Source organism: Paroedura picta, chromosome 15 (assembly GCF_049243985.1).
Source record: "Paroedura picta isolate Pp20150507F chromosome 15, Ppicta_v3.0, whole genome shotgun sequence".
NCBI lineage: Eukaryota > Metazoa > Chordata > Lepidosauria > Squamata > Gekkonidae > Paroedura > Paroedura picta.
In genome coordinates, this window is record NC_135383.1 from 8533650 (window position 1) to 8553116 (window position 19467).

At 48.2% G+C, this 19467-nt stretch overlaps 1 protein-coding gene across 4 annotated transcripts in view; it reads left to right on the forward strand.

Moving 5' to 3' along the window:
- The window catches only part of KCNAB2 (potassium voltage-gated channel subfamily A regulatory beta subunit 2), a 78009-nt gene that overhangs the window by 11048 nt on the left and 47494 nt on the right, over positions 1 to 19467 (forward strand). The window contains exons 1-3 of one of the 4 annotated variants that reach the window (XM_077311335.1): positions 10391 to 10473; positions 15991 to 16110; positions 17022 to 17063. In XM_077311335.1, the coding sequence (XP_077167450.1) occupies positions 16034 to 16110; positions 17022 to 17063 (119 nt within the window). In that variant the 5' untranslated portion in view covers positions 10391 to 10473; positions 15991 to 16033. Of the gene's footprint in view, positions 1 to 10390; positions 10474 to 10512; positions 10870 to 15990; positions 16111 to 17021; positions 17064 to 19467 lie in introns of those variants that run through there. The other 3 variants (XM_077311334.1, XM_077311333.1, XM_077311336.1) reach the window with 3 other exon arrangements.

Consider the following 19467-nt stretch of genomic DNA (forward strand, 5'->3'; position numbering starts at 1 on the left):
AAGCAGGGAGACAACCAGCACAGCCTCCCCTGATTTCCCACTTCCGATTGCTGCATAGATACCCCTTAAAGAAGGGGTACATTTCTCAGCTCTGCCATTAAAGTCACAAGAGGTCTGCCTGCTGAGTCATCGGAGCATTGAAGTCCCTGCCGAAGCATATTGGGGAAATTGTTGCTGAGTGGCTGCGTTTGGTGCTGATTTAGAGCCGACGGAAAAGGCCTGTTGGAGCTTTTCTGGTGCGATTTTGCTAATGAAGAATGGGTGGATTTGGGCCGGCGGGCTTGACGGGGCTGTTATCCTTGTGTGTTTGCAGGCTGCTTGCTCTGTTTGGCCCACGCACCCACCCGTCGGGAAATGTGCACGTAGTTCAGGGTGTCGATAGCTAGAGGCAGGCCCCCTGAGTTGTAAGGTCCCCTGAGGGACAGTCCTTGGTTCAATGCACAGCCCAGCGCTTTGCAGAACAGACCCATAGAAAATAAAAGGTGGGTCCAGTGTCTCCTTGAAGACCAGCCAACTTGCGCTTTTCATGGCAGGGAGGCTCAGGGGCCCCGTGGAAGGTGTTGAATCTGGTCGACCTCAACCAAATGCCTGGCGGAGGAGCTCCCTTTTGCAGGCCCTGCGGAACTGTTCTACTTCCGTCATGGCCCTGATCTCCTCTGGGAGCTCATTCCACCAGGTGGAGGCCAGGACAAGGAAATCTCTGGCGAGCTTCCTTGGGGCCAGGGCTCACCAGGAAGCTGGAAGTAGCGGAGCATAAAGCTCTTTGAGGAATGTAGGCAGTTCTTTTGACTTAAGAACTGTAGACAAAAACATCAGCCACCAGAAAAGTGACATTGACATGCCTGTCCCTCAATCGAAATTGACACGACTGGCGGTGGCTGATGAAATTCCCTTGATAAGACCAAGATGGGTGTTTGGCTTTGCAAGCCCCCGTGGCACCAGGCTGACAGGCAGAAGTCCCACCAGCGAATCAATCTAAGCGCCCGAGGTTTTGGCCACTCATTAGCACAGCCTGAGGACAGCCTCTCCCTCAGCTTCTCCGTAGCAAGGCAGTGCTAGCTCCTGTCATGGCTGCCAAGGAGAATTTAGCCCGTAATAGAATCAGGGCAGACAGCATGCATCTAGATCGGAGGGGGTTCCTTGGTAACACTCCCCCACACCCACAGCTAAAGCTAAAATGGAGAGGGGAGCGTTTCTTTCTCTAAGGCAGGGCCCACTGGGATACAATAATAGTGCAATTATTAGCATACCATCTGTTAAGGCAAGCCGTAAGCCTCTTGATCAATTACTTACATCAGAGTTTGTGTGGCAGCCTAAAGGAAATACATTATTCTGATTGCTGGATGGATTGATTTTTCCTTTCCATGCTCTCTCTCTCTCTCTCTTTCTCTTTCTCTCTTTTGGATCTATTTTGAGAATCTGACAGGGATGGGGAGGCACCTCCCTGAGCATGTTTTACTCTGCTCCATGTTAGATTCCACCAGGGAAAACTTGTTCTTAGAGAGGGTTTCTGGGTAATTAAAGTCCTGTGATAGGTTCTGACAGAGCCTTCAGGAGCCAAGCAAGCAACAGAGCCACAATGGAACCTGAGATTGGGCAGAATTGGGCCATTGGGCGCAGAATGATAGAGATCCCCATGCTATTTACTACGAAGAAAAAGACCAGCTCGCCTTTGCTCAGGAAAACGTGCCCTTCCCCAATTCCAGATGTATGGAGGTTAGCAGAGCGTAAATTATTTGGTGAGAAGAAGATGCCTTGTGTGTTCTCAGGGATTCTTTCTTCTGGATTATTTCCCCCTCTATATATTTTAGGGATAGGTGCATGTACAGAACCTACTTGGGTGAGTATCATTTTGACAGCCAGATTTACCTGGGAAATTTGTCTACCAACTGAAATGATATCAGCTCATAGGCTATTATTGATGACTTAGCGCACGTGAAATACCTCCTCCCCCGCCGTTTTGTGTGCGTCTTTATTTGCAGTTGCGCTGCACCATGGGTTCAACCCTGCATAAAATGTTCCGCAAGTGTACGTGTTTCGTTTCGGCAATCTGATTTGTTCCCAGCGGATGCAGTACCCTTAGTGAGGGGAAGATATCCCCCTTGAGCTTGGAGGCACTGCTTTCTTCTCTTGCTCTTTCGTGAATTTTAAGAGCAGTTTGGTGTGAGTCACATGAGAACGGAGGCATGGAGAAGCTACATAATGTGCTCATAAAGGAGATTCATCCAAAGCGGCGCGGCAGATTTCGGAACAGCTGCCAGAACTGTTTGAATCGGGATCCGAATTTGGAAATGGCAATTGCACAATATCCTGCCTCTCGTCTTTGTTGTCTTTCAGAGTTTGTTTTTAAGGGGAGAGCAGCGAGTGTAACGTGAATGCGGGACAGAGCCCAAATGGAACAAGCTCAGCCATTTCAGGAGAGCAGAACTGGTGAGGAGTGGCCTGCTACAGCTTTCCCTGCCTACCTCCGGATCCCTTCCCCAGTGGCTCCCCTTCTCATGCTCATGTGTTTCGAAACATGCATTTTGAGCAGGGGGTGGGGAGCTGCTAGGGCAGCAGAAGTTACAGCAAAAGTGGCATCCTTCCGAGACCATTAAAGGCAATGGACTTAGAACGGTGTACAATTAATCTACTGATCTATATATAATAATAATTAAATTGCATTTATAGCCCACCCGAATGCCCAGGGTGGGTAACATCAGAGAGCCAGTTTGGTGTCGTGTTAGGAGTGCGGACTTCTAATCTGGTGAGCCGGGTTTGATTCCCCGCTCCTCCACATGCAGCCAGCTGGGTGACTTTGGGCTCACCACGGCACTGATAAAGCTGTTCTGACTGAGCAGTGATATCAGGGCTCTCTCAGCCTCACCCACCTCAAAAGGTGTCTGTTGTGGGGAGAGGAAAGGGAAGGCGACTGTAAGCCGCTTTGAGCCTCCTTTGGATAGAGAAAAGCGTCATATAAGAACCAACTCTTCTTCTTCTTCTTCTTCTTCTTCTTCTTCTTCTTCTTCTTCTTCTTCTTCTTCTTCTTCTTCTTCTTCTAAAATCAGCATCCAGTTTGTGTGCGGCAGGGTTTGAGCTTTTGTGCATCACCGCTCACGTTTTCAGATTGTGCTTCTGTATCCTTTGCAACTCCCCCCTCCCACTTCTGCCTGGGATATAAAGATCTGGGATCTCTGTTCCTACCTGTATCTGACAAAGGGAGCCCTGCCTCTCAAAAGCTTAGACCTCCCAAACCATGCTGGTCTTCTACAGAACTCAAAACTAAATGTCTGACTGCGGGCCAACATAGCTACCCTCTGAAAATCTATTTAGGATGGCACTTTTAGGAGAAGAAACATCAGAAAGGATAAAGCAACTTCCCCTCCACCTCTCAGCTCTAAGTTTTTCTCTCTTTAAGTGTCTTTTCAACAATACCAGAAAACTTCAGGGAATTGCTACAATGCAACTCTCCAAGACTAGTTAGCCCTTTCCTCCCACTGACGCTATAAGATTCATGCACTTTCTGAACTGCCTGAGTGATGGATGGCTTTTGCAGTCCCTTCGTTGTGTTTGCAACTCACTTTTCAATTAAGACCAGCTTCCATTGTAGTTTTCCCCAAATTAAAACCCCACACGCACACAAGCCAAGGATGCAAGACCTCCATGCCCTCCTCCTCCCACTACAGAATTCATAGGAGCAAGATAAGCAGATGAAAAATCGTAGAAGCTATGCTTAATTACAGAGATGGGTTGGTTTAATGTCTTGTATTTGCATGCGTTTAAGAGCCTCTTGTGGTGCAGAGTGGTAAGGCAGCAGAAATGTTGTCTGAAAGCTCTGCCCGTGAGGTTGGGAGTTCGATCCCAGCAGCCGGCTCAAGGTTGACTCAGCCTTCCATCCTTCTGAGGTCGGTAAAATGAGTACCCAGCTTGCTGGGGGGTAAACGGTAATGACTGGGGAAGGCACTGGCAAACCACCACGTATTGAGTCTGCCATGAAAACGCTGGAGGGCGTCATCCCAAGGGTCAGACATGACCCGGTGCTTGCACAGGGGATACCTTTACCTTTACCTTATTTGCATGTGTTTAATGCCTGACAACCCCTTGGCCCTGATCTGTGGAATAAGCAACTCAAGGAGTCACTTGGGGGGCCAAAGAAGCGAGTGGGCTTTATCGTAAAGCGAAGTTTTGCTTTATCACTTTCACGAACGAAGCATAGCACCTTTGCCAGAGGATCCTGACATGCCCTTTTGGGATTGCAAAATTTTGGGCAGCAAAATTCTTGAGCTGTCCCTGCCTCCGGGTGATGGGAAATAGACGTGCCACCTTCCCTTCAACCCCCAGGGACTTTTAGCAGCGAGGTCTGACAACCTTGTGAACAGCTGACAGGCTGGAGGCTGTTTTGGATCCTGGGAATTCTCCAGGGTGAAATTTTTCAGCAAGTTACCGAGTAACAGGTTCCCCCAGGGATATTCAGGGTTGTCCACCGTCTTGGCACGGATCCAAGGGAGAGCCACGAAGTTCCCACACACTGAAATGTACAGCAGGCATTTCTAAGTATTTTTGCTGACTGCTTTTCCTAAGACAGAACTGGGTGTTGTGGGAGTCACAAAGATACTACCGAAAGCTAAAGCTGCTGCTTTAATGATTGAGGGGAACTTTGGTTGAGGCCAGGCCAATGTCGGGCCTATGGTTGAGGCCAGGAAATAAGGGCTGAAATTCCATCCACCCAAAGGAAAACCTTCAATGCTCTTTGTACCCTTTGGAGGCAGATTTCATTGCGGAGGTAGTGGCTTTTAAAGGTTTTTAAAAAACCTGATTTATTGAACGTATTATTGTTGTTCCATAAACCCGTTCCCACTCTTTTTAAAACCTTTTGTTACCCACTCTGAGCTATCCAGGGAAAGTTATAAAAATAAAATAATTATTATCTTGCTCCTTTAGGATTTTTTTTTACTACTATTACATGTTGCCAGAGATATGGGGCTCCTTCCGTTGGCATCTGTGGAGCTACAGTAGAAGCAAGTTCCTCTCTTACTGAAGAACCCAAATTTGGTCCCAAAAATCTTTTTTCCCCCTTTCGTTTAGTGTTGCAGGCAGAGGCATAAGGTATTCCATCGTTGTTCACGCAGCCTGGAATGAAGCTACAAAATCATGCACCCATTTCAAGTTCTCTCCTGTTTCCATGAAGATTCTGTCATTCATTCCCTGCATAATGGTTCAGTCTGTCCCAGTGCCGGGAAGTCAATACAGTTTGGCTCTCATTCTGCACCATCAAGATCAGATCTAAGAAGGGCCTCATACTGAGATCACAGCCAAGTCAGATCCCCTGTTGCTCCCTTCCCCTGCAGGCAAATGGCTGCTTTTGCTCACGGCATACAAAACTCATGATACTGCCTTATCCCACACCAGGCCATATATCACAGTGAATATTGACCATTCTGACTGGCAGCAACAACTGTCAGGTCCAGGGCTTTTATATTATTTCCTACTTGGATCCCTTTAGGACAGGCTTTCTCAACCAGGGTTTTGTGAAACCCTGGGGTTTCTTGACAACCCTGGGAGGGTTTCCCAAATGGGTGGGGGTGAATTCATATAACATATACTGGAGGCCAAGCCTGTTGCATTCAGGAATACAACAGGTGCTAGATTAGTGGGGTGGAGTAGAAGAATTCTGCAGACAGACTTCCCCCTCCCCAAGGACCTGGAAAGGCTGCAGGCAGCTATTAGGGAACTCACCGTCAGGGGCAGCTCTCATGTGGCAGGGATCTGCAGCCTCCGAGCCTCAGAGGGAAGTGGAAGGAGGAGGGGGTGATCAGGGGAGGGGGACAGAAGGTAATTGGCTGGCTGCTGGGCAGACAGGCAAGCTGGTTGGAGGAGGAGGCACTTAGGGGCGGGACAGCCGCCCTGAGTGGGTGTTAAGGTCTGAGTGGCACTTAAGCCATGAGACATACTCCTCCTCCAAGGCCTTACCAGAAATATAGAGTGAAACAGATTTTAAATTTGTTAAACATTTATTGGGTGATAGGACCATCTATGGTCATATTGACCCACCTACTCCCTCCCCCCAAATGGCCAATGATGGGCCTGGAGGGGGAATGCTTTCAGCAAGTAGAACTACTTTCGCGGTTTCTAAGTTCCTGTTACCAAAATAATAAAACACAACCAACCAATCGATAGCATTTAAGACTACCGGCATAAAACAAATAACAGCAGCATTGAAATTCTTCGCAAGGATCAATAGCAGCAGGGATCAATCATAAGACACAATGTTCAACAGTGTCCACAGTTGCCAACTGCCTGGAGAGGAAATGTCCTGTCCCTCTAATAGAGGCTTAATGGAATGCTATTTACCAGGTGATGTTATTTACCTCCAAGCCATGAAAAGATTCAGTGGTTCATTTCCGCTCATTAGGGACATAACAGAGCATAAAAAGCGGGGGGGGGGGACTGGGGCAGTATCTCGGAAGCCTGGGGGAAGGACCGACACAAGTGGGTACAAGAAGACAAAGAGGCCTGGACTGTTTCCGCACCAGAGGCTTTGTGCCAGATTACAAACTGGGGTTTGAGCCAGGGCAGGTGGCCCCAGCTCTTCCTGCTCCTGCAACAGGGAGCATTTAGGCTGGCACATTTTGTCCACCCCAAATTTGTGCTCCTATATGGGAGCCGGGGCAGCAAAATCCCCAGTGCGGAAATGGTCCGAAAGTGAAACCGTTGGGGCCATTGTTCAGCAGGGTGTGATGGCTCAGGGCAGATGCACATAAGAATGTGTCGTTTATTTTGCGTTTTTGTGTTATTTACGTAATTTATAATCTCCCTTTCTCCCAGACACTCAACGTGGATTACACAGTCAGCAGGGTGGCGCATGCAGGGAGCAATGTAATAGGCTTAGGGTTCCAGGAGTCTAAACCAAGCAAAAATCTGAAACAAAGCAGACATATTAACATGTCGTGTGACACGATGCAGAAATGACACGGCAGGGTAACACAGGCAGCAATGTAACCTTTATTAACGCCGCTGTCTGAATCATTCTTTTATAATCTGGCTCTGTTATCAATCTAAACATCTCCTCCTGGATAATTCCGCGGAATTTGCAGAATGTCGGGGAAGTGAAAGCCTTCCCTGCTAGACCTTTGGGTATAATCAAGCCCAAAATATGCCTGAAAAATACCTTACTCTTCCCCCCTCCCCAGGTATATTTTGCTCCTCCAAGCCTTTCCAGGATTTTTCAGGAAACTGGGAAATGGATCCTGAAAAATCCCCAAAATATACAGTACTAACCAAGAGCATTGGAAGTTAGTGTTTGCAGAACTTGTAACCTCACACCCCCTTCGATTTTTTCTTTGTTTTTTCCAGGGCTTGGTATGAGCATGCCAGACTGTTTCAGGCAAGGTTCTGTCACTTTCAAGAGTTTCTTTGTTGTCGTTGTTGGTCTAAAGTTTGTTCTTTGCAAGAGTTGGATTTTTTTGCTGGATTTGCATTTTTGGTGTGGATTCTTGCAGCTGAGATTCTTGCATTTCACATTGGTCAATTCTTGGGTGTTATACAGTTTCAGTTTCTCAGGTATGTAAAAGGGGAGATTCTTGGGGTTTTTTCTCCCCCTCCATAAGGAACCATGGTGAATTGCTAGGGGTAACTTTTCCAGGGGCCCAAATGGTCCAATTCACTTGAAAGGTGGTTATTTAAGGAAGTGGTACCAGCAGCTCCTTGCAGTTGTGGTGCTGGTACCTTAATAATACCCTCCACGGCCCTCTGGAATGAGCCAGAAAATGGAATCTGAATGCCATAATGATATTTGGTGCCAGAGAAACTGGGAATACTGATATATTTTTTTAATGCACACTCCTATATAAGAGCCTCTTGTGGCACAGAGTGGTAAGGCAGCAGACAGGCAGTCTGAAAGCTCTGCCCATGAGGCTGGGAGTTCAATCCCAGCAGCCGGCTCAAGGTTGACTCAGCCTTCCATCCTTCCGAGGTCGGTAAAATGAGCACCCAGCTTGCTGGGGGGTAAATGGTAACGACTGGGGAAGGGACTGGCAAACCACCCCGTATTGAGTCTGCCATGAAAACGCTAGAGGGCGTCACCCCAAGGGTCAGGCATGACTCAGTGCTTGCACAGGGGATACCTTTACCTTTTACCTATTTCTGACTACACCAGGTAGAAAGTGGGAGCCACAAGAGAAAACACATGGGTATGGGAAGTTGTTGCCAGCTTGCAGTTACTGTTTTATTTTAATAAACTTACATTGCTAGGAATTAACATTTGGGGGAGTCCTGGGTCTCTGTGTTCTTGGTTTTACCAGCTGAATCGCTAAAATGTTAGCCATTTGGCAACGCGACAGTGAGATACGAAAAGACTCCAATACCTACCTAGCTATGTATATTTAAGGAACCACTCAAGAAACTCCAGAATTCATATTTGTAATGTGTAAACCAGACCTCAGACTCCAGGTTTAGGGCTCATTGTTTGACTTGCTTTAGGATAACTTTCAGATCATTGGCATGTTGGCCTACGAATCAGTGAGCTGGTCTTCTGTCCGGGCGAGGCTGAGAGCTCACACTTGTGCTATTGGCTTTTCTTTTGCAAAAAAACCCCCCAGACAACCCTGGTTGGGAAACTTTAATCAATAAAATTACCTTCTCGTAGCAGCAGGGGCTCTGTTTCCCTACCTTGGCAGTAAAGGTATTGGATCTTCAGCCTTGACGGCTCGTGTGATTTAATTAGAGGGCCGTTTTCTCCCATCTCTTCCAAACCACCTATTCCTCAGAGGAGCGGTCCAGGCCCGGCACGAACCCAGCAGCCTGTTAACCGAGAGCCACCTTCAGACATTTGGCATGATTCTCTCTCTTTGAGAGGAAAGTTGGCGTTGATGTCGGACTTCCCTTAGCTGGGAAGAAAGCAGTGGAGCAGCTGGAGAGGCAGCAGAAGAGGCCTGGCAGTTGCGGGCAGTGAGGGTAAGGCATCAGGGCAGCCACTGGGCATGAATTCAGCCAACCGGGAAATGCAGAGCAAACCAGGAGGAAAAAATGGTTCTCCCCAGGAAGCGGTTGCAATGGCCAAATGACTGAGGTGGGCAAGCGAGCACTCTATGCGACAAAAAAAGACGCCAATTCTCCGGCCCACAAAACAAATCAGAGCCGACCCGAAGTGGTGGGGAAAATGGCAGCAATATATTCAGGGCACGCATACAACCATCAGCATGTCAACAACCCTCCCCCCAGATCTGCTCAATCCATCCCAGATCAAAATGGAACGACCCAAAACTGGGGAAAAGTTCCCTCGTGATCACCCAAATAAATGGGCCCTCCTTACACTGAGGCAGCCCCGAGAGGTCATAGAAGATGATCAGGTTGTTCATGCAGGCTGTGCACGTATGTGTATTCTCTATAGCTTGTGAGCTGGGCTATGGAGGCAAGTGGGTCTCAGCTAGGAAGGCTGTTGAGGTTCTTTTTGTCCTGCCTGTAGACCTTTTTTTTTTTTTGAGGGGGGGGGATGTCTTGGACAGTGTGCTTTAGGAACCACACCAGGTTTCCTCTCTTCTAGCCACCAGCCCTTGGGACAGAAAAATGCAAAAAGTTCAGGCTGAAATGACACATTATGCATTATTCCATGTTCATTTCAGAAGATTTCTCTTTTCCAAAGGCAGATGTTGGAACTGCATTTTCAGTTTGAGGGGCGTGCAGAATGGTGTGGGCTGGAGCCTTTTCACTGTGCTTTCACCTTCGCTTTTACCACTGCAAAACTCCACCCCAGAATGGGGAGAAACAACACATCCCATGACATGTGGTGGTCCAAAACAGGGAAGAGATCCTCCAATCTCTCTTTAGCGTGCGGAAGGTTCCCACGTCGAAAATGAAGCTGAAAGTTCTCATTTCGCAAGGCTGGGCTGGAGACGAGTCCCAGAAAACCCACCAGGACTAAGAGAAGAAAGGTTGGGGGAATGGGTCAGTGTGCATATAAGAAAGACATTTCCTCGCAAAACTTCACCGGGCAGCTAACAAACTGCTCTTCCACTAGGGGATCATTTTCCCTGCGGTTGAATCGAAATCTGCCCTTTCGTTACATTCAGTCCCATCGATTCTCCTGTCCCCAAAGCCGAAAAGGTACGATACAAGCCATGCATGCATATCTCCCTGGGGCACAGCAAGCAACAGTGTCTCCCTCTCCCAACTTATTCTCCTGTGCTCCTTTTTGGATATTTGCAGCCTTCACGTGCCTGGACAGCGTAGCCCCTGCCTTGCATCTCCAGGAGGGGATCAGGGGATTTTCTGCCATGCCCCATCGCTTTGCCACCATCTCCAGCTCCGGGCACATTTAGCCGCAATTGTGCGGCGGAGTGGCTGGGAGGGGGGGGGGAGTGGAGGACTGGGGGGGGGGGGTTGGGGGGACGTTAGCAGCTGCCAATGCGCTGGCTGAATATTGGCTGCCGGAACGGATTTGTGCTGAGTCAGGCTTCGAAGGCACCGAAGATGCTGTTGCGGCAGTGAGATCAGAAGGTGGGCGAGGCCACCTTTTACCTGCCCACGCAGCGCCAAATGGATTTTGGCTCCGCTCTAAGACGACGCTAAGCAGCCGTCGTCGCCCGTGTGTGTGTGTGTGTGTGTGTGGTGTGTGTGGTGTGTGTGTGTTGTTGTTGTTTTTTTTTTAATTGCCTGTCCAGCACTTGAGAAGGAATGGGATGAGAACAGAAAAACCCACGCTGATTTCTTTGCTCCCCCTCCATGTCACTGCCCTGCTGGTGCCTCACTAGGTCCACGGCCGGGCTCTCCGGCATGCTTGCTCACTAGCTCGCTAGGTCTGCCTGCCTGCCTCCCTCGTATGTGACTTGCCTGTCTTCCGTCGCTCTCTCCTCGTTGCTGGATCCCTATGCCATTAAAAATAAATACATCAAGGTAGGTCAGCTTTATTTCAGTCTGTGCCTTTCGTTTTGCGCGCCATCCTGGGGCAGGGTTTTGCTGCATGCCTGCGCTCCTTTGGCTCCCTACCCTTGTCCGTTTAGCAGAAGGAATGCAGTCCGGAGTCAATGGACTTTTCTTTTTTTGTTGTGAGCAGGGTCATGCATAAAGAGAGAAGACCGTAATAGCCTCCCACACACACACACACAGAGGCAGGTATATATTTCCCCTCTCCTGGGCCCATTCTCACCTCTTACCATGTTCCCCCAGGCTTGCCTTTAAGGAGCCTAGTCGTACCAAACAGACCCGTGAACAGAAGAGATTCTCTTGTTGCAGTATAGGTCATATACCCCCCCTCAGGTGCTGGTTCTGAGATTGACTGGGTATATTCGGTGTCGCCGTTTCCATGGCAGCCAGAGGAATTTTCTGAAATCGGGGTTGCTTTCCCCCCCCCCTTTCCCATCTTCTTTGGTGCAGAAGAAGTGTGTGTGTTTTAGGAAGGTTGAGGCACGAATTCGTCTCCTTTGTTCGTTTCTTTCTCGTGGCTTTTCTCAAGCACGGCCGAGAAAGTAAAGTTTTTTTTTTTTCCTTTAAAAAATGCAATGTCTCGAACGGAAGGGGCTCTTTCGCAGAGGGATGTCAAACAGCTGTCTGCAGACGATCCGCAGTGCACGGGGAGGGTGCAACAGGGAGGGTGCACAGGGAGGGTGCAACTGTGTGTGTGATGTCGAAATCTCAGTGTCGCATCGGTCACCTGCCTAAATGAAGTATATGTGTATATATATTGATTAGATTATGCTCTGGCAGGGGGTTCTCTAATCCCAAGTCCTTCGCTTTGCTGGATAAAGGTTTCATAGCCCTGATTGTGGCGGAGAAGCTTTAAGACTGGCTGTCCACAACCGGGGGAAAGGAGGGGGGGCTAGTTTTCCGTATAGGCAAGGCTCAAACTGAGGGTTTTTCTCCTTTTTGATGCCGAGAATGGGGCTTGGCAAGAATGCCAACTTTCCTCTAAATGCCGGTTTCTAGTTGTTTTTTTTTTCTAATTTTAGTTTATGACCCCAATTTATTTTAGTAGGTCTCCTCCTTCCCGCCCCCGGGCACAGCATGGTGCGTATCTGTGTACGTTATGCTTGCTGAGTTGCTTCCGAGATATAAAACTAGGAAAAGAGCAGACAAAGACTGCTGGAGTCAGGAAACTTTCCCCCTCCCCTTCACATACACCAGGGGTAGTCAAACTGCGGCCCTCCAGATGTCCATGGGCTACAATTCCCAGGAGCCCCTGCCAGCGAACGCTGGCAGGGGCTCCTGGGAATTGTAGTCCATGGACATCTGGAGGGCCGCAGTTTGACTACCCCTGACATACACGCACATCTCAGGTTTGTGGAATCTCAGTGTAGATCCCCAGGGGTGGATGGAATGCTTGATTTTTTTTTCACACTGCTGCATGTCTCTATGATCCAGGCCTGGACTGGTGGGATTTAGGGAGCCCAGGGCACAGGTTGGCCAGTTTTCAAAGCCAGGTTGCTATTTTATTAGCACCGATTATGCTGGTATAGCCAGGGGTGCCACCTGCGGGGAGGGAACCACTACAGACCTAGCCACAAACATGGTGGAATGCTATAGGCGAGCCCACATCGTCTGCATTTCAGTCGCTTAGTGAATTAAGTGAATTAAGGCAGGGAGCTCAGCACCCTCCTGCTCCAGAGAGATTGAAATCTGTCGCTGGAGGAGCTGAGAGACGATGCCAATTTGGCCTCTGTGCCGACCGGAGGGCAGTTTTTTGTGTGTGCCGCCTTCCAAAGCAGCAGCAGGGACTCTTGCACCGATGCTCGGGGGAGGTGGGTGGGGGAGATTGGGCCTGGTCCATCTCCAAGTGAGCACACTCCAACGCCCCTTCCCAGCTGCCATCTGCCATCAGCAGACCCAAAGGGAGGAGGGGAGGCAGCCAAACACCTTTGCATTCTACCTGTGCCCAGATTCTTTCCAGCAACATTTCACACTCACCCCCCCCCACCCCAACAAATAACATTTTAATCAGCCTTTGCTGCATTTTTAGAGAAAGGTTATGCTGTTTTGAGAAGCACTGGCCTGTCTCAAAAGGGGTCAAAGCATCAATAAATGTTATGGTCGGCGAGAGCAGTTAATTTCATTCATTCATTCATTCATTCATTCATTTATTTATTTATTTATTTATTTATTTATTTATTTATTTATTTATTTATTTATGTTTAGATTTGTATCCCGCCTCTCGCGACTTCTGCCGCCTCGCAGCGGCTTACAATTAAAACCATAAGACAATATCCCATAAAAACCCATCAGAACAACAGTACGTCGCCCATGGTATCCCGCAAGCAAGATGGCGGAACAATAATCTCCCCAACCCAACTCTGCTGAATCCAGCCAGAATGTTATTCAGATCTTAAAATAGACATATATAGATGCTATAAAGGTAAAAGGTATCCCCTGTGCAAGCACCGGGTCATGTCTGACCCTTGGGGTGACGCCCTCTAGTGTTTTCATGGCAGACTCAATACGGGGTGGTTTGCCAGTGCCTTCCCCAGTCATTACCGTTTACCCCCCAGCAAGCTGGGTACTCATTTTACCGACCTCGAAAGGATGGAAGGCTGAGTCGACCTTGAGCCGGCTGCTGGGATTGAACTCCCAGCCTGTTTGGCCCCAACCAGCTTTGCCCCCATCTTCCCTATGCGATCGAATGAGTTTTCTAACATCTTTGTGCCTGTAGTTAAAAGTCAAAATTGACATGGAAACATATTCCAGGAACATACCAGCTTCTCCAATCTCAAACTGTTGAAAGTTAGGATTGTAACACACATGGCTTTGTCCTAACTTCTCCTCCCAAGTTTTATTCACCTGAAAGCCCATTTCTCTGCAACTAGCATAGTTTCCGTAGGAATCCCTCATGCAGGCATTGATATTCATTGACTCAGGCAGTCAGAGAAAGAAATCAGCGTGCCAGCGGGCTTTTGTTCTGGAAGGGCGCCAGGGGGGTTGACTGGTTCTGAGATGCCTGCTGAGAAGGATTTCCACCGGTTGTCGGCCAGGTAAACCAGCGAGAGCGACGGTGATTTTCAGAATGCAACTTGGGTGCTGTTTCCCACCCACCCCTCCTGCTCCTGCCGTGTGGAACTGAGCTTTGGATAAAGACGGAGCCTGAAGGCATAATAAATAAACACAAATAAGAGCAGAACATTAACATGCTTGCCTTTTTTTTAATCAATTTTCGGGATTCTTCCCATTCCAACTCGATGGTAAACAGCAGCCGGAAGAGAACTGAGACCAGCACAAGGTCACCCAGCTGCATGTGGAGGAACAGGGAATCAAACCCGGTTCTCCAGATTAAAGGCCACCACCCTTAACTATCACGGTGGTTCTCTAAGACCCTTCTTGCATTCTGCTGGATTTATCGCCTAGCTCTTCATGTGATGCGCATCTTCATGTGATGCGCATCGAAGCCCAAGGTCACAGCTGGACGAGGCAGGGAAGGAAGACAGGGATCTCTCCCCCCCCCCTTCCCTGCTGTGATGTCACCTTGGAGCAGTCCCATTCTTGGCAAGATCCTCTAGCAGATACCGAGGGTTCCGCTTTCTGTCCTCTTTTTCGCAGGTCTTATTTTAGAGGCAGAGGCTCCGGCCTGTCTCGGGACGAGACGATTTTTGAGAGCCAAGCGTTAAAGAAGAACACGATCCTAGTAGGTCAAGTAGCCCAAATGAGGCTTTCTCTGAGGCCCACCACATACATCTTTGCCTGGATGCTGGTGCTGCTATTGGTTCGTTGCCCTTCGCGAAGCCACAAGACTGTTCTCCTTTCGAGCGTCAGCCGTTGTAACTTTTGACAAAGCACCTAAGAAGATCCAAAGCAGTGGAGGAGAATTCTCAGTTTCCTCATTCATTCATTCATTCATTCATTCATTCATTCATTCATTCATTCATTCATTCATTCATTCATTCATTATATTTCTATACTGCCCTACCCGGAGGCTCATCCCACATCATCCAAGCTATGGAGTTGCTCGTGCTCCCTTGCATGAGAGCCCCCAAAATCCCGGTCAGGAAAGGTCATGCCCGGTGGAAGGGAGGGAAGATGAAAGAATAAGGCATTAAAGTCAAACCAAAAGTCCTCTCCGAGAAGGTGGCACCTGAGAACAGCCGCTAAGGGCGCAGTTTGCTACTGCGGCTCTCCGGATGTGCATGGACTACAATTCCCACGAGCCCCTGCCAGCACGTGCTGGCAGGGGCTCATGGGAATTGTAGTCCATGCACATCTGGAGAGTCACAAGTTGCCCACCCCTGGCTTGGAGTCACAAGGCTGGAAAAGGTGTCTGCATTATAACGGGCAGCCTCTGCTCCAGCACCTCCATGTTTTTCAACCCAGGTACAATTCAGCAGATGGGGCTGCTTAATTTAATGTGGCGAGGTGGAATCCTGTGAAAAATGTAGGAGGTTTTCCAGCATTTTGCCTTAGGGGTTCAAATTTTTCAATTAGCCTGCTTTAAAAAACAAAACACCCCACTTTTGTGGATCTGGTGTGTCAGGAACAAGCCGAGTTGTATACAGTTTGGAGCAAGTGCCTGTAGAATGTGGAGTTTCTATTCTTTTTCCCGTTTGCGTGCTTGAAAGTGCATGAACCTGCGATCTGGAAGGACATGGGGCCGGGCTTGTGGGGGAGGGAGGAATAAAAATGCAAAGCCCGCTGTGAGTTTTTGTTCAGGCCATTCTTGCTACAATGGGAACAGATTTATTTATTTATTTTTAGATTTATATGCCGCTGTTCCCCAGCAGGTTTACATAATAAAATATTAAAAATACAATAAAAGCCCCATAATTTACCCAATTAACAGTAAAACAACTGTGTAACAGGCAGCAGTGGACATCGTCTATAATCTATTCTAATCCCATTTTGTTCGGCCTGAGGCCCTACCATCCCTCCAGTGAGAGAGGGAGCTGGTCCGATGAACCCTGGGACATCCTGAGAAAGGCAGAGCGTTTTAGAGAAAGAATCGTTCCAGTTTTGGGATCTGCCTGCATGGAAGTCAATGGGAAAAGGCTTCTTTGGCTTGGCACCATTACGTAACTGTGCCCTTCTCTCTATTTCACGCAGAGGGTTTTGAAAAAACCTCACCTGGAACCAAGAGGTTGGCTCCATGTATCCGGAATCCACCACGGACTCCCCGGCTAGATTCTCAAACAGACAGACGGGCTCCCCAGGCATGATCTACAGGTAAGCTTGTAATATGTTTCCAAAATTTCATTCCTTGGCAGATTTGATTAGGGTTTCCCTTTGGCAGGCAATGCATGGAGAACGCATACCTTTGCGGGCGGGAGATTGGGCGCGGAATTCATCTCCCCCAAAATCTCATTCTTTGTTAAATCAAAAGCTGGTTTCTAACCCTGATCTATGAAGAAATATTGAAAAGGGAATTGTGCAATATTTCTCCCCAAAAATTCCAGAAACCAGCAAGGCGGCGAATAAACATTTCTGGGGAACAGGGAGAGGAGCAAAGTCAGGAATTAGTTTTCAAAAGAGTACAACTTGCCCAGTGAGACACAGAATCAAGAGCTGGGCAAACGAAGAAAATGGACATTTTCGGAGAGCAAAGGGGGGCTGAACGCTCTTGGAATTGATGCTGAATGCTTTGGGGCAGTTTAATTCAACCGTTTGAAGCAAATATCCAAAGGTGGTGAATATTGGGCATAACAAATATCGAGTGAAGGCTGCGAATATTTTTCACGAACCTGCAAGGGAGTCGTTTGTTGATTGCCAAACTCCACTAGGCACTCTGAGGCTTCCCCCTCTCTCACCAATCGTATCTGATCCTGGGTACTGACCTTGTTGTGCATTCCCACATAGCCTGAAAAACCCTGCTTTCCACACTATGCTTGCGCAGAACATCCCTCTGGCAGCACGAACCTTGGCCTTCCACTTGATGGCGCTGTTGTCAAAGTTTTTTACCAGCTCATCCTTAAGCGATGATAACAAGCATGCACAGGAAATTTTTTGACAGGGAAGGCCAGAAGTGGAAAAGGGGAGGGGGGGAACTAGATTGTCCTTGGTTTTTTTCTTTCCTTTTCCCTTTCCCACCTGTGACCTGTGGAACATTTCTTCTTTCTTTCCCTTTCTGCTGTCGGAAGTGCTCGCTACGGGAGTCCCAAACGACAGCTCCAGTTTTACAGGTAACCGCGTTCTTTTTCGTCTTGGCAAATGGTGCATCTGACTCGCTCATGGGGTAGCTGTGGGCAGGTGAATATTAGCCTTTTGTGGTCTCCCCCCGGGGCCCCTGGTGCTTGGTTCCTCTAGATTTCCCCCCTTGTTGTGTGTTAAAAATTGTGCCTCTTTCTTCCTGGCTCCCGTGGCTTTAGGGAAACTGGCAGGTGCTATAACTGCGTCTCCATTCCTGAAGAACTTTGTGTATCCTGAATTCCTGCCTGTTGGGGAAATAGGGGTCCCTGGTCACCTTAGTGTGGTTCTTTCAGAAGAACAGCAAGCTATACAATTTGAAAAGTCCTCGTATCGATCAGACCGCAAATAGGATTGTCCTTTTTCAATACTTAGAGATGAGCTCTTTGTAAAAGTTCTTTATTTATAACATCTCCCTTCCTACTTTCGTCCATACCCAGAGTTGTCCGAACCACATACGGACGGAACCCCAAGCCTACTTCACTTCAGAAAAGTAGCTGGGTCATGTTTCTTTCAAAATGAGGATGTGTTTTCTACCCGTTTTGTAACTTTCTTGCTTGTTCCTGGATAGCTGTTGCCAAAAAAAATAATATGTAAACCTCACAGATGTGAGTTGATAGCTGCTCTCAAGGGCAGCTTTGTAGTGGGAGGAAGACACAACCTTGCAACGTCACACAACCTTGCAACATCTTCCTGTGTAAGATACAGTCTTGCCCATTTAGAGCACCATGCAGCATGCTGTCGTGAAAATGCACTAATCGCCCAGGGGGAAAAAGGTGATTTCATCTGGGACGCCTTCCCAGAAACAATGCGTGCTGCGACCGTCTAAAACCAAAGTGAGTTTGCGTGAAAAGCTTCTGCTGCAACTTCCTCCATCATGCAAATAGTACGTCGAGGTTTACGGGAGGGGGGAAGTTGCATGAAACAAATGAAATTGATATTTGGCGCCTCTGAGTGTCTGAAAACCAGGGTGGAAGGATCACTCAGACTTCTTTGGTGTTCCATCCCACGGGTCTGGAATGGTTTGACTTCTTCCTTGTATGCCGTCTTCAGACCGTTTGAATCCACTGTAAAGAAAACACCTCATCGTTTAACATTTTTAGTGGGTTACCTGTTGTGTTTCAGGTCGGTGATTGTATTGGTGGCTGTGAATGAGCAGGTGCATGGATTCTGCCAAGGGACCGCGGTTTGGTGACCTCCCACTTATTTACTTAGATCCATCCATGCACTTAGCACTTAGAACAAGTCAATAGGAAGGCAGACGTCTGCCCCAAGAAGAACGCCGTCTTGGTTTTCACAGCGCACAAGACAACAAGGGGGGAAAGAAGCAGAAGTAAAACGGGATGTAAGCTGGCTTCATTTCATTTGGGGGCAAGAGCCAAGGCCTTGAAAGCTGCATCACACAGATGTTCCACGCAGCTATCGGAAACATCCAGCCTGGGTGGATGGAAATCCCAGCGAGGTTGTCGGAAGTAGGATAAGGTGCCTTGTCATTTTTAGAAGGAAATGCAAAGGACCTGGGGTGATTTCAGACCATTTCTGCACTGGGGATTTTACTGCTCTGGCTCCCGTTTGGGAGCACAAATCTGGGACGGACAAGGTGCACCGGGCCAAACGCTCCTCTGTGCGTGAGCAGGAAGAGGCGGAGAAACCTGCCCGGCTCAAACTCCAGCCTGCATCCCAGCACAAAACCTCCAGTGCAGAAAAGGTCCTGGGATTGTCTTTAGACTGAGTTTTTCTTATCCATCTTGGTGTTGCCATGATTTTGCATTTGTCTTCTACTGTCTCAGGGCTACAGCAATGAAGATGAGATTATTAACTACCAGAATGTTTTAGGGGTTTCTCAACGGTAAAGAAAAAAAAGATTCCACTTTTCTGTGGAAATTTGCTGGGTGACCTTGGGCCGATTTGGCAAGCCGGATTGAATTCCCCGCTCCTCCACTGGCAGCCAGCTGGGTGACTTTGGGCTTGACACAGCACTGATAGAACTGCTCTCATAGAGCAGTCCTCTCAGTTCCACGTACTTCACAGGGTGCCTGTGTTGGGGAGAGGAAGGGAAGGCGATTTTAAGCTGCTTTGAGACTTTTTGGGGTAGTGAAAAGCGCAGCATGAAAAGAAACTCTTCTTTTTCTATTTGGGGGGAGAGCTGAACCCACAATGCCCCTCCCCACTCTCCAGACGTCAAAGGAAAGGATCCCAAACACCCTCCGTGATGCTGTGAGGGTGTTTTAGATCAGCGTTGTTTTTGAGGCAGAGCCTGGAGCAAGGAGTACTCCATTCTAATCCCAGCGTAAGATTCAGGCATTCTCGGCATGAAGAGATACAAATAAATGAAAACGCCAGATGGAGCAGCAATTACCAAACCGGGGCAGAAATCAAGAAAGAACAAAAAAGCATTCA